The following is a 13,940-nucleotide window of genomic DNA, read 5'->3' as shown; positions in this document are numbered from 1 at the left end:
TTATGCAAATACCGATAGTTTTTATTTGCTGTAGCTGTCGATCTTTTTCTTGGCGCAATTGAATCGTAACACCAACCAACACATGTAAAACAACTTCTAAATAACTGTCAGTCAATTTTTCCAATATTTTGTGATAAATATATCTACATATCTGATGCAACGCACCATTCAACCGCTTTTAAACGTATTGATGAATTTGGTATTGTGTGTATATTCAACAAAGCATATCGATAGCATTCCATCTCTATTTTAGAACACAGCTGAGCTGCAACAAAAGCGCATGCTGCTAAGTCGGGCCTATCTATTGGTGGCACAAGTGCAGCAAGCAGTCTGGCAACGCTTACCAACGCCAATGGCGGCGAAAGTGAATGCAAAAGCTCAAATTATGATTTTAATCGTTTATTTAATTTGCATTTATATAACAGATTAGTCTTTGCTCTCCACTTTCTCCGGCACCGTTTGGGTTATCCAATTCAGATATGGTAGATTTCCAGCCTGTATGGGCAGAGAAATTACTTCGGCCACGCTATATGGATGGTTCTCGCGAACAAACTTGCTCAGCTCATCGATGCGGGCGGTGCGTGTCTTTATCATCATGAGATACTCGTTATCCTCGTTTACTTTGCCCTCCCACATGTAGATGGACTCGATTTGGGGTATAATATTCACACAGGCCGCCAATTTACGTTCTATGATGCCGTGCGCCAGTTTCTTTGCCGACTCTTTGTCGGGTGTGGTTACAAACGCCACGGAGCTGGTGCCGGCGACGTAAGCTGGATCGCACGCCTTGTCGCTCATTTTGTTATTTTGATTTTGGATGAACGAGCTACTAGCTGATGTGCAAGTGGTTGTGGCAAAGGCCGTGTGACTTGTGACAGCGGCAGTAGCAGCAGCAACAAGTAATAAATTGCGTGCGAGTAGCCAACGACAGGGCACCGACCTTGCGTTTCTCAGATATTGCATTAAATGCACTTTGCTCGGCCAATGAAATGTCGCGAAATGAAAACAACACAAAAGTCGGCGATGTCAACTGCAGCGCGACAAATGAAATCTAACTATCGATAGTTGTTGCTTTTTGTTATCGATATAATTAGCTTTACACGCACGCCATATTGGAATTCCGATTGCTAACTTTTTGAAATGTTTTTTTCTAGGCCGCCTAGCAGAATTTTTTTGAACTGAAATCTAATAATTACAGAATTGGTGAATATTAACTTGAAACTTAAGTTTTAGAAAACCTCTGTATTTAACTAATACCTGGTTTGACTGAGACACTGTTCTATTTAAAGAAAATTATGAAATTTGACTACCAATAAATATATAATAGTATTTTGCATACAATTTGTTTAAAAAATCTATTCTCGCACATATTTATAAAGGTATATTAATCATAAATATAATACGTGTCTGAGGCTCACACAAAAATAATTAAAATTGATTTGGGAAAAGGCAAAAAAAAAAAAAAAAAAAAAATAAAATGTAAAAAATATAATTATTTAATAGTTTTTGTGCTTAAGACTAAATGATGTTGTTTTTGTTTTTCTTGATTGCGGTGCGCTGTGCAGTCAGTGGAGTCTAACGAGTCTAACAACGAGCACACCGCAGTGCTTGATATTGGAGCGAGTGTGTCCACAAGGGGAATTCCTTGATATTCCTGCACATGTGGAATTCCTTGTGGTCCTAGTCCGTTTCGTGTTTGTCCGAGTCTGATTTAGCAGCTGATTCACCTGCAGAGGGCGGCGGCGGCTGTGCAGTGGGCGCAGCACCAACTGACGGTGGCGCCGCCGCTGCCGTTCCTGCTGCTGGCGCTGGCTGCGTTGGCGGCTGTGGCAACGGATGAGGCTGTGGCGGCGCCTGTTGCTGAGCTGAACCATAAACAGCGCCAGCTACTGGCGCCCCCTCATGCATATGTCCCGGCGGCGGCGGCGGCGGTTGTTGTTGTGGTGGTTGCTGCTGCTGCTGCTGTGTTGGTGGTGGTGGCTGCTGTTGTTGTTGTTGTTGCTGCTGCTGCTGTTGTTGTTGCTGCTGTTGTTGTGCCGCACCTGGGGGCGCATTGACACCGCCATGCTCCCTGGCGCTGGCAAAATGCAGCGGCGTATATGGCTGATAGGGCGGCAGGTGTGGATAATAGGGCTGCGGGCGCGAGTGCGGCCCGTACTGTGGTTGATAGTAGTGCGTGTGCGAGTGCTGGCCCGGCCCAGGGCCACCATAGTTAGCATAGCCCATGTGCGGCAATGGCGGCGGCAGTCCGGGCATGCCGCCGGGCGGCGGCTGCTGCGGCGGCTGTTGTTGTTGCTGCGGCTGCTGCTGCGGCGCCATGTGAGGCGGCAGGTGTGGTGCATGTGAGCCTGGCGGCGGCGGTCCGCCTACGTGAGCATGCGGATGCATTTGAGGTGCTCCCGCAGCTGCAGCTGCTGCTGCCGCTGCTGTTTGCGGCGGCGGTTGCTGTGGTGGTGCTGCTGCTGGTTGATGCTGTTGTTGTTGCTGCGGCGGCGGTGGCGTGGGTGTTGTAGCTGGCGGCTCACTGCTTAGTGGCGGCGGCGGTGGCGTTGCCGCGGGCGTCGCTGTGGGCGTAATTGGCTTGCCGGGCACAGCGGCAGCTGTTGGTGGCGTCTTCAGCGCTTCCTTTGCGTGCTCGATCAGTGGCAACGGAGGTAGATCCAGTTTGTCATGCTTCACAGGCGGCGGTGGCGGCGGCACAGATGGCTTTGGCGGCGGCTCAATGTCCATGGGCTCTGGATCCGTTTTGCTGGCCAGCTCGTGTACGTGTGGTGGCGGCGGTTGCGGTGCCACTACCACTGGCGGCTTGGCCGGCTCCGGTTTGGGCGCAATGCTCGCTTCCGGCGCCGCGGGTTGCTGCTGTGGTGCCTGCGGCTGCTGATGCGGCGGCTCCTCTTTGCGATTGGGCGCCTCCTCAATGCGTTGACGATCGCGCTTGATATCATCGTACATGCGATGCACCATTTTCTGGAATGTGTCCTCATCGACGGCAGGCTTGCAGTGCCGCTTGAGCTCCTCCTGGAAGGCATCGCTCGATTCGAGCATACGCTGCTTTTTTGCCTCGAACTTCTCCTCCATTTGCTGCAGCTCCGCCTCCAGCTTAGTCTGGTGCATTGTCAGCGAGCTGACCTGACGCTTGAGCACCTGCATACGCTGTGTTGTAACCACGGATCGCACATCGGGCACCACCGCCTCGGAGAATATTTCGTTGATAAGGCGATGATTGCGCAGATATCGCGCGTATGCCATGTGCTTGGCCGTGTAACCCTCATCCAGATCATCCTCATCCTCTGCCGGCTGTATATCAATGCGACGCTCGTGCTGGCTCTTGCTCCCGCCGCCACGGGATGGCGTCTCGTGCACATCGGCCACCTCGGGTTTGACTTTCGATTTGGCCGATATGTAGGCCTGATAGGCGGGCGTCTGATGGTATGCCTTCAATGCCTTCTCATACTCCAGCTTCTCCGCCTCGTACTCGTCGACATATTCGGTTCTTTCGTCCTCATTAAGCTGCTTCCACATGACGCCTATCTTTTTGCCAAGCTCCCATAGTTTGAGCTCCGGATGCTGCGCCTTAACACTGTCCCACACACGCTTCGAGTAACGCATATATGGCAATATGGGTTTCTCTGGCGGTTTCGGTGGCTTTGGCAAACGCGATTCGCTTTGGGTCTTGCTGCTTGAGGATTTGGTCACTTTTTGTGGCGTAAACGCCGGATTGCTATAGTTGCTGTGCGTAAATATGGGCGTTTGATCCTTATTTCGATCGCCAGCAGCGCCGCCGCCAGATGAACGCGACCGACTACTCCCACTGCCACCGCCGCCGCCGCCAACAGCACCGCCGCTGGGAAGCGGAGTTGCCGGCCCTGTTGGTGCCCCAACGGCGATTTGCTTGTAGTTGCTGGGCAGCGCCATGTTTAGTAACATAAATGAATAGTTATATTTTTAACGTTGAGTGCGGATTGCAATTTGCATATATATCAAGTAAAAACAACCAAAATATAGCTAAATTCACGCGGACGCCATTGATGGGTTTTTCTCTATACTGAAAATTGGAGATGGCACCCAACGCGTCACAACAATCGCAATTCGATAGTTTACAGGCCGTATTTGGTACGTTTTGCAGCACTAAGGGCTGTTAACACGCCGGCATATCATTGGCTAGCGTTGGCAATTTGAGTTCAACTCGATGAACGCGTTCAGCCTTTCACTTTCCAGTTGTAAACATGATTGGACTGCAATTATGTAAACATGCTCCGGTTTTAATAATCGCTATATTTAATTAACTTGTAAATAAAGCATTTATTTTGAACAGTAGGCTTGTTAAACATAACACATATTCTTTCCAGCAGCAAGTTTGTTTCAATGATTCGTTCAATTGAACTGGCTCTGAACGGAACAGCACAGCTGTGCCATCGGCCAAACGAAATACGTAATGAATTTAAAATATTTAAATATTTTGGATAAAACCATGCTTTTTGGCAGAGGTATCAATGTTAAGCGTTAATAAATAAAGCGCATTTGATTATTGATAAGCACACTAGCTGTTCCAATGCCCGCCCGCTCAGTCGTCGCTTCTGCCCCTAACACAATCAGTTGGCTTTCAACACTAGTCGGAGGCAGAAGCACAAAACATTTGTATATTTTAAATAGTAAAAATGAATCGAATTCGTATATGTTTACGCACCGCGGTGAGCAGACATGGTTACAGAAGTGCGCCAGGACGTGCACCATTTAATATCTCGGCCATGCAGGTCGCAACGGGCAACACCAACTACAGCAGCAAACAGGAATTACATATTTGCCGATATTGCAGCAACCTGCCGGAGCCAGAATATGTCGTTGATGACACCACGTACGACCGTGTGTGCTCGGAGACGCTGGATGCACTATCCGATTACTTTGACGAACTAACCGAGAATGCTGCAGATATAGCCGGATCCGATGTGGCCTATGGTGTAAGTGCGTATCTAGTAAGGATTGCATTATGTAAGCTTCAATTGGCGTCTATTCAATTCGCAGGATGGCGTGCTCAGCGTTAATCTGGGCCCAGCCAATGGCATGTATGTGATCAATCGCCAAAAGCCCAACAAACAGATATGGCTGAGCTCTCCGATTAGCGGACCCAAACGGTTCGATTACATTGTTCAGCCGGGCGAGGTCAACGGCCGATGGGTCTACAAGCATACCGGGGTGACGTTGCACGAGATGCTCCAGGAGGAAATAGGCCAAATCTTTAGAGAGCAGCCGGTTAACTTCCTGAAGCTGCCCTAATTTGCCACCAATCAGTTTTAGTTAGTTTATCTAGTTAGATTTTCCCTCTGTTCATTGTGGGCAATTGTACACGAGCTGGCGGGTAGCATGTTATTTGTTAATGATATAAACAAAAACAAAAAATTAAAGTATAGCAAAAAAACGAAACTATACTGATTTTCATTACATGTAGTCAAGTGCTTGTAAGGTATCGACAAAACGAAGACAGACTGCCCGACATGGGGATGCCCAGCTGCGAGTCACGCCCACTAAGGTAATCTTACCTCTAATTGTTATCTTTGCTTAAGCACATTTTATTGTAATTACATATCTGCAATCTTTCACAGCCACCACACAGAAACGGGCAGAGCTTTCGGGAATTTCCAACCCTCCAATTATATGATCAGGAATGTATATACACACAATATATATGTCATACGATGTGCAATATAAGTTTTGTAACCCATATCGGTTGAATCGAACAGACCCAAATCTATGACTCCGATCTTCAGAGAGATTTCTCAGCAGTCGATCTGTCTAAATTTGATAAATTCAGCTTTGATATATTTCCATGATCTCGATTTTAGGGGCGTCCACGCCCACAAGTGAACAAGGTGAACAGAGTCGAGTAAAACTGAAAATTGCACAAAACCTATATGGTCATATCCAAATCCTGATCATTGAATCATTACAAACTATAATAAAACAAAGAGTAGGCATATTTTTTACTGTCCAGTCGACGCCCAATGCCTGCGCCCAGCTGGCATCTAATAGGGGCAGTTAGCTCTCAGCACTAGTCGAAGGCAGAACTAAAAAGTATATGTTTATATATTTTTTAAAAGTAACAACTATTTCGGCCTTTGTGATATGAATCGCATTCGTCTCTATCTACGCGTCGAGGAAGCATTAAGTAATAGTAATTGTCAACGAGGTGTCGCCGGACCTTATCATCTTTCCGATCCAGCGGATTCCCTTGCCAGCAGCAGCAGAAACAACAACAACAACAACAACATGGATATATGCGTTTTTTGCGGAAATCCGATCGATGCTGATTACATCGTAGACGATGCCACATACGATCGTGCGTGCGCCGAGACATTGGATACACTATCCGATTACTTTGACGATCTAATCGACAGTGCTGTTAACCTGCCCGACTACGATGTGGTCTATGGCGTAAGTAGACGGATCTTTAAATCAAGGCTGCAAAACCGAACCGGCGCCAACTTAATCTTAACCATGAACCGAACCTTAAACCAAGAGTTTCCCCAACCGAACCATATTTGGTAGATGCAATATTTTCACTAGAACGGGCAATTATAAATAAACTCATTTAAATATAAAAAATATATGTGTCTGTAGCCAAGGTTTGAACCATATTCTGGCTCAAAACGTAAGGCAAACCATATTTATCTGTTGGGTTTGTGCAGCCTTGTTTGAGATATCCACACGAATTCTTCGAATCTTCTAAATTTGTGACCTTGTGCATTTGCAGGATGGGGTGCTCAGCGTGGATCTGGGCCCAGTGAATGGCATGTATGTGATCAATCGCCAGAAGCCCAGCAAACAGATTTGGCTGAGCTCTCCGATTAGTGGACAGAAGCGCTATGATTACATTCTGCCGCCAGGCCATGGCACCGGCCATTGGATCGATCAGGAAACGGGCGAAACGCTGCACGAGATACTGCAAGTGGAGATGGGTCAGAAGTTTCGAGGTCAATCCGTCAACTTTCTGATGCTGCCCTACACTAGCCACAACTGAAAAGATCTGAGTTTTCAAATTTCATTGGATAAGTTATCGTAGGTTAGGCTTAGGTTACACTCATTAAAACTGCGGAGCAAGACTTAATGCTAAGAATACAATAAAAATGAGAAATAAACTATTTAAAACCCAATTAAACTGCGTTCATTTTATTTTATTTTGCACATATAGACAAATGTTTGCTGCGCGATTTGTATTTCTATAAAAAAAAAAAAGAATGTTGGTTTTATTTGAAATATCCGATGCTAGGCTGTGTGTGCTTTAAAATTAAATATACATTATTATAATATATAAATATATAGAGATATTTCGGCTCCAAATCAAAATATTCAACACACGCTGTATATGCTGTCTACAGCTAAAGAGAGTTGCTTAGAATTAACATTTCTTTTATTTATTATAAACTGCGGGCAATACAGAAAATTGCCCATTTTTACTGATGGTTGCCGTACACGTTGTTGTAGTGCGGCGGCTGCTGCTGCTGTTGGGGCATATAGTTCTGGGGCACATTATTATACGGTGGTTGCGGCGGTCCGTTATTGGCCCAGGGATTGATTTGGCCAGGATAACCACCGCCGCCGCCGCCCATGGGCGGACCATAGGCATTGTAATTGCCCATATTGTAAGGCTGCTGCTGCTGTTGTTGTGGTTGTTGTGGCTGTTGTTGTGGCATGCTTGGATAGTTGCTGGGACCGCTGGACAGCTGATCGCCGCCATAGCTATAGTAGCTGCCATTGCCGCTGCCGACGCCGACACCGACGCCTCCATTATTTGGCCCATATTGTGGCTGTGCCGGCAGCTGCGGCTGTTGTTGTTGTTGCTGCTGTTGTTGTTGTTGTGGGCGCTGTTGTGCGAGGTTGGGCATGTTGCGCATCTGCTGCTGCTGCTGGAGTTGTTGCTGCTGCTGCTGCGCCTTGGCCGCGCTGCTTGCCTGATTGCTGTTGTTGGTCAGCGTGCCCATTAGATTGGCAATTATGTTCTCTGTATCCTTTAGGGAGATCTTTGGCGCCGCCGGCTTAAAGGTCAGCGAATTGGGCGACATTGTTGCCGCCACAACATTGGGCATTGTTGTTTTCTTGCCATTGGAATCGTTCGCCTTCATCACCAGATCATCGAAATTGTAATCGTCATCGTCATCATCGTCCAGCATAAAGTTGGGTGAATTGCGCGACCCAATGCCACGTCGCTGTTGCTTGGCCGCTGTTGGCATTTCGCGCTCCACGCTCTTGCGTCGCATGGCAGACACGAGTTCGGCTGCCGCGGCAGTTGAGTATGACATGCGTGTATTGCTGCTGGCCGCGCGTTCGTTTTGGCCGGGCCGACCGATGGCGACGACACGTGACAGATAATCGCTGCAGGACTCACCATCGCTGCTGAGCTCCGCAATGTTAACATATTTGCGCAAACGCTCGACGCGCGGCGGCTCCAGTTTCTCCAGTTTGCGCAAATGTCCAATTAGATGCACCTGCTCCTCGTTGGACAGAAACTTAAAGTTCTGCAAGAGCGTTTGCAGATCGGAATCGGTAAGCGATTCCATGCTGTTGCCAGCATCGTTGGAATTCGACTTGGGCGTCAGCTCGCTGTTGCTAGCCTCCTTGGCCAGCTGATGCTCCACCTCCTTCATAAGCTCACAGATATCAATGTCCAGGACACCGCCATCATCGTCGTTGCTTGTGCTGGCCGCCGCCAGGCCCATTCGGTTCGGCACCTCGGCAAAGCTTAGCCCGCTATTTCGGTCGCTCTGGCGACGCACATGATTCGTCTTCACCAGCAGCGTGTAGAAGTGCAGCAATTTGTTCATATCATCGGTGCTCAAATTGTCCAGGCCATTCATAACCAAAGCGCCAGCCAGTTTTGAGGAAACGAGCTGTCTATCGAAGGGCAGCTGGTATTCCTTCTTCTTGGCCAAATCCGTGTGCTTTGGCTCCTGTTGCGCCGTCTCCTTAGCACCTGGGGGGTGTGTGTGTGTGTGTGTGTGGAAAAGGGAGGAAGCAACACAAAATGTACAATTAATTCGTTTATTAATACAAGCATATAATCATCTGTTCGCATCGATAACCACAAAGCATATACAAAAAAAAAAAAAAATAAAGAACAACTAAAGTATTACATACAATTCGAACTTGGCGGCCGTTGAGAGGAGGAGGTGCGGCATATGCGACGCTTCCAGCTGTTTGCGACAGGGCACTTAACCAGGACATTTTTCCTTTTCTTTTGTTTATACGTTTTTTGTTTTTTTTATTATTTTTGTTTTTCTTTTTTTTAAATATTTTTATTGGCACTTTGAGCACTAACCTGAGCACGCTGAAACGGACCGTATCACTGCACCGAGAGCCCACAAAACGCACCCGAAACACAGAACCAGTGAAAAAAAAAAATGACGGATCACAGGCACAGATTGTATATAGTTCAGATAGTGCATATATATGCATATGAAATGTATACAACCGTTTGCTTTAAATTCTATGTACTATCAAAATCAAAGAGTAACAGCTTTTAACAAAATAAATTATTTAATATTTCAGAGACTTTCAATTGAAGGATGGACAATTGTTTTATATATATGTATATATAAAGCAAATCTGAAAGAAAATCAAAAATCATATTTTGATTTAAAAAAAAAAAACAACCAAGACACACACATCTTACTTACTACTCAGATTTCATATAGCTTTTATCTTAACAAATTCTCAACTCAATCTATCGAGGAGATGCGTACACATACCCAAAAATTTTATAAGTCAGTCAAAAAGTCAGTTTTTATAGATAAGACACAATTTAAAATACAATTGCAGAGTTTATCGATTTTCTTATTATAACGCGAAAAATAATATTTTAAAAAATTGTAATTCATCGATGCAAAAGTGATAAAGTTGTTCTTAAATGCAAGCTGAAGACCAGAATAAATCGGAAACAGCTCGAGATAAAGGATAGATAAGTCGGCATTTCAACGTAAATCGAATAAAATACACCGCATAAAGTACGTTCAACACAATATTTCTTATAGATAACGAACCAAAGACCTCAATAGCAAGTTTCGCAATGGAAACTATTTCAAGCACGAACCGTATTTGTTTTAGACATAAGATACTGGAACCCCTCCGTTATAACTGGTGCACGAAATCCGAAACGTTTGGCAACCCTGGTAGCGCGAAATCACAACACAAACCAACGGAAAAAAAAATGGAAGAAGCAGCAGAAGAATGCACAGATAAACTAAAGTTCAGCAGGGTTGAGCAGGTCAAACAGATCGCATCAAGGATTGAATATTTGTGCCTTTGCCAAGAATTGTGACTGGCTGCAGGAATATGTTTTGTTTGCAGTCCTTGGTGGCAAAAATATTTACCCAAAAGTATGCCTAACTGTCTGAGCGACCCTTTCCCCGCCCACCCCCGCCTCCCGTCACGCCGATAACGAGCAATATGCTTACCTTTCGGACCTTTGGGACACGCTTTGGGATTCTGTAAAATGAAAGGATTGATTTTGTATCGTCTGAAACTTACCTTTGGAGGTCACCTGGAAGATGATGGTCGCTATATTGCTGATTAACTTTTTCACAACGCGCACTTTTTGTGGATCATCGAGCACTTCGGCAATGAGTATACCCTTTAGCTTCTCCTTGGTGGTCTCCATGAAGACGCAATTGTCCTCGTTCAATAGCAAATCATCGGCTGCATTCGGTTTGATCTTCTCCATGGCCAGCGCCTTGCTGAGCAAATTGAGCGCCTTGGGGCCCAGACTGCCCAACTGATCCTCCAGTGCGGACAGCATGCGCAGCACACTGACCACGGTCAGCGGACCCTCGGGCTCCTCAATTGATTCCAGATCCTTGTTAGCAGCAGACATTGATGTACCCGCCGGCGATGTGGAACGCTGTCTCGGCTGGCTGTACTCCGGATAGACTCGCGAATCCAACACACGGAACGTCTCCATGGGTTCATAGGTGCGCGATGAGCGCGAATAACTGTCGCCCCTCTCCCTGTAGTAATCACCGCTTCGCTCACGGCCCCTCTCCGCGTAATCGTCATGGCCGCGCGAATGCATCGATCTATCCCGACCCCGGCTGTAGGGTGAGCGTGAGCGCCGGTGCGGCGAGCGAGATCTAGACCGAGATCGCTGCCGGCGCCTGGAGACCACCGGCGAGCGAGTGCGCGAACGCCGTCCCATGCGGGGCGGCGGTGGCCGTCCACGTTTGGGCGACAAGGAGCGCGACACAGAGCGCGGATAGGCTGGACGGCGATTGGGGCGTGCCGATGGCGCAGCAGGTGCCTGCTGATCGTCATCGCTAATATCAATGACTGCATCGCTGGCAAGCGAGCCATTTCCGGTACGATTGTTGGCACCACGATAGTTGGGCTTGCGACGCACAGCATTGGCGGTGGCGGCAGCAGCAGAGGCTGCAGCCGGAGCGGCAGTGTTTTTGGGACTGTTGACGCGTATTTTGTAGCGCTCCATTAGTTCCTTGGTGTTTTCTTCGTCCTCGTCGCCGAGCTTAAACTTGTCCTTGAGCTCCTTTTTGATCTTGTTGACGGCTATGTTGAAGAGCTCGACACGCCTGTCCTTCCAGTAGGTGATCCATTCGGGCTTGTAGTCATAGCTATTCGGATCGCATTTCTTCTCTTCCTGCAGCTGCTTGTAGCGGCGATTCCAGAACAGTTTCCACTCTTCGGAATAATCGGGATGCTTCTCCGGATTCGATTCATACGTTTCGGTCTCGTCGCGCAGCTGCTTTAGCTGCAGCTCCAGCAGACAGCGAAACTTCTCCCACTTGTAGCGCTCCTGGGCAATATGTGATGCTTGAAGCGATAGCTCCTTGGGCGTCGGCAGCTGCACGGGTGCTGCAACCTTGGCGCCAACTGTGGCTGCCTTATCGGAGCTGCCAGCGGGTGGTGAACGATTGGCGGCACGATATGCCGGCTGCTGTTCCGTCTGCTTTTTGCGTGCTGCCTTCTTTGCCAGCTGCTGCGGCGTCTGATGCCCTGCTGCGGGCGTAAAGTTCTCATCGTCCTCACTGGAAATGGCGTCCAGTGCAATTGGCATGTTCTCTGTGTTGCGCGACCCTTTTAAAGACTCTGTAGGCTTTAGGGACTGTATCGTTTGACGAACCTCGTCTAGAAAATCGGGACCGGCACATTCATCAAAATGAAACTTATCGCGTACCTGTGAACAGATTTTAGCACGAAAGCGACGAAAGTCATCGCCGGCAACGGCCAGGACCTGCACGCTGCGGCCATAATGTTGCTCAATAAGCTGCACCAGCTTTGTGGTGGCATTCAGCACCAGCTCGTTGGAGTTGCTGGACGAGCGACGCAATTGCTGGAGCACATCGAACGCCTTCTGAAAGTGCGTCTTCAAATAGTTGGAGCGATGTGTCACCGATGTCCAGTGCGTAAATATCGAGTGGCTGTCGTTGCACGTGTTGCACAGCACACAAAAATAATCGGGACGGCCCTGGCCCTCCTCGTGCAGCTCCACTACGTACTCGGTGCCAATTAGGGAGCCACCTTTAAAACTGTCAATTTGCTTTTGTATAACCGCTGTGCGCGCCATTTCATCCTCAAAGCCGGGCGGTACCGGCTCGCCCGTTAGGTAGCTCATTTTTGGATGCAATCTGCAAGAAGGCAGCGATTGGTCTCTAGTTTTTAACCGGCAGAGGTGGGTGCATGTCGTGACACGAAAACCAAAATACACGATTCAACAAGGATCTGGGCCCAACACGACCGCCCCAAGCTTGAGCTAAAACTATGCAAAGTTCCAAGCCATATCGATATGCGTTAGTTGCTGTCGCCAAGTGATTGAATTTATTGCCACTAAATCAGCTTAGGCTACGTTGTTATCGATGCTGTATTTGTTGCATTTATTTGACTTGCAGTACAAATATGTTATGCTCTATTTACATGGGTGCATCGACTTCATTAGCAAACAGCTAGTCGACGCACATTTTAAACCAATCAGCTGTTAACCCCATAATCACAACATATGCGCATTTAATATAGCGTGGTGAAAATTAATTGGAATGTTTTGCATAGCTTATGCCCAGACTTCAAGTTATGTTATTTTTTTTTTTATTTTCATACATAAATCCGACATGCGCCCATCTCTAATAGCAAAACAATGGCGCCGACTGGCAATTACCTGGTCAGCACTTGGGAAGTGTCCCCCTCCTTTTGATCACACTATCTATCTATCTAGTTATTTGTGTATTGTATGCACTGGTTTTGACACGAGAAGAAATAAGACAAATATGCACGCACACACAAACACACACGCACATTCACATATACATGCACAATTTCACAGTAGCGGCTCGTTCTTATTCTTTCTTTTCTTTTTTGCCACAACAAAACGTCGACGTCGTTTCGCACGCTCCGCGAAAAGCGATTTGTTGTTAATTTCTTACTTACAGTGCTAATTATAGAGTTGTTTGTTCACTTACAATGTGCATAATGTTAAACGTATTGGTAACACACTTTTTTTGTTCACAATTATTCCCAAATAATTTTAAGCATGCACAAAAAAATTAGGAATAGAAATGAAGAAAAATGAACGCAATTTGAGTGTAGTCAAATGTCGCATAAACACAGGCACAGTGTTGGTGACTTTGTGTAGGAATTGTTGATTTACAAACTATCGCATAGTCGCAATTTCGATTACACAGTCGTGTTGGCGGGTAGAATAGAAATTCAAATGAATTATGTATCGATTGCTTTGTACATAATAGCTTTGATTTCATTTTATGCAGTGTAATTTGAAGAAGTATGTAAGATTTGTTTCATTTATTGGAAGAGTGTGAAATATTTGGGAGGCTTTCTAAATAAATAAAAAAAGAATGAAACGAGATTATATGCAAATTAAGTGGGCATATGTATAATATACCTAAAAGATATGCTATGACAGATATGACATTGACTACACTTTATGCACA

The 13,940-nt window shown here is 46.6% G+C and overlaps 5 protein-coding genes across 5 annotated transcripts; 2 read left to right on the top strand and 3 right to left on the bottom strand.

Annotated features, from left to right (window-relative positions):
- Nucleotides 1-385: 385 nt before the first annotated feature.
- LOC135428397 (protein CutA homolog) lies at nt 386-1,063 on the bottom strand. The gene has a single exon (XM_064682365.1). The coding sequence runs from the start codon at nt 961-963 to the stop codon at nt 427-429; it is 537 nt and encodes a 178-aa protein (XP_064538435.1). The 5' UTR covers nt 964-1,063; the 3' UTR covers nt 386-426.
- A 417-nt stretch (nt 1,064-1,480) lies between these two features.
- On the bottom strand, nt 1,481-4,056 carry Bap111 (Brahma associated protein 111kD). Its single transcript, XM_064682243.1, has one exon. The coding sequence runs from the start codon at nt 3,925-3,927 to the stop codon at nt 1,681-1,683; it is 2,247 nt and encodes a 748-aa protein (XP_064538313.1). The 5' UTR covers nt 3,928-4,056; the 3' UTR covers nt 1,481-1,680.
- A 399-nt stretch (nt 4,057-4,455) lies between these two features.
- Nucleotides 4,456-5,421, top strand: LOC135428322 (frataxin homolog, mitochondrial-like). The gene is made up of 2 exons (XM_064682246.1): nt 4,456-4,958; nt 5,023-5,421. The coding sequence occupies exons 1-2, from the start codon at nt 4,659-4,661 to the stop codon at nt 5,272-5,274; spliced, it is 552 nt and encodes a 183-aa protein (XP_064538316.1). The 5' UTR covers nt 4,456-4,658; the 3' UTR covers nt 5,275-5,421.
- A 602-nt stretch (nt 5,422-6,023) lies between these two features.
- On the top strand, nt 6,024-7,153 carry LOC135428321 (frataxin homolog, mitochondrial-like). The gene is made up of 2 exons (XM_064682244.1): nt 6,024-6,429; nt 6,749-7,153. Exons 1-2 carry the CDS (start codon nt 6,121-6,123, stop codon nt 7,013-7,015), a joined length of 576 nt encoding a protein of 191 aa, XP_064538314.1. The 5' UTR covers nt 6,024-6,120; the 3' UTR covers nt 7,016-7,153.
- Nucleotides 7,154-7,359: 206 nt separating this feature from the next.
- On the bottom strand, nt 7,360-13,552 carry LOC135428319 (uncharacterized protein CG7065). Its single transcript, XM_064682242.1, has 3 exons — nt 13,151-13,552; nt 10,519-12,626; nt 7,360-8,965 (listed from the first exon to the last, which is right to left on the bottom strand). Exons 2-3 carry the CDS (start codon nt 12,611-12,613, stop codon nt 7,449-7,451), a joined length of 3,612 nt encoding a protein of 1,203 aa, XP_064538312.1. The 5' UTR covers nt 12,614-12,626; nt 13,151-13,552; the 3' UTR covers nt 7,360-7,448.
- Nucleotides 13,553-13,940: the final 388 nt, after the last annotated feature.

The sequence above is a fragment of the Drosophila montana genome, unplaced genomic scaffold (assembly GCF_035044405.1).
Source record: "Drosophila montana isolate Dmon_TW-CO22-7 unplaced genomic scaffold, ASM3504440v1 contig_2481_1, whole genome shotgun sequence".
Taxonomy (NCBI): Eukaryota; Metazoa; Arthropoda; class Insecta; order Diptera; family Drosophilidae; genus Drosophila; species Drosophila montana.
This window is presented reverse-complemented; position numbering and strand designations above follow the sequence as displayed.

Bases quoted from the DNA above. Each gene is read 5' to 3' on its own strand.
- LOC135428397 (XM_064682365.1), bottom strand. From the start codon at position 963: ATGCAATATCTGAGAAACGCAAGGTCGGTGCCCTGTCGTTGGCTACTC.
- Bap111 (XM_064682243.1), bottom strand. From the start codon at position 3,927: ATGTTACTAAACATGGCGCTGCCCAGCAACTACAAGCAAATCGCCGTT.
- LOC135428322 (XM_064682246.1), top strand. From the start codon at position 4,659: ATGAATCGAATTCGTATATGTTTACGCACCGCGGTGAGCAGACATGGT. The intron at 4,959-5,022 runs GTAAGTGCGTAT...TTCAATTCGCAG, and splicing joins GATCCGATGTGGCCTATGGT to GATGGCGTGCTCAGCGTTAA.
- LOC135428321 (XM_064682244.1), top strand. From the start codon at position 6,121: ATGAATCGCATTCGTCTCTATCTACGCGTCGAGGAAGCATTAAGTAAT. The intron at 6,430-6,748 runs GTAAGTAGACGG...GTGCATTTGCAG, and splicing joins ACTACGATGTGGTCTATGGC to GATGGGGTGCTCAGCGTGGA.
- LOC135428319 (XM_064682242.1), bottom strand. From the start codon at position 12,613: ATGAGCTACCTAACGGGCGAGCCGGTACCGCCCGGCTTTGAGGATGAA. The intron at 8,966-10,518 runs GTAAGTTTCAGA...CACACCCCCCAG, and splicing joins CTTCCAGGTGACCTCCAAAG to GTGCTAAGGAGACGGCGCAA.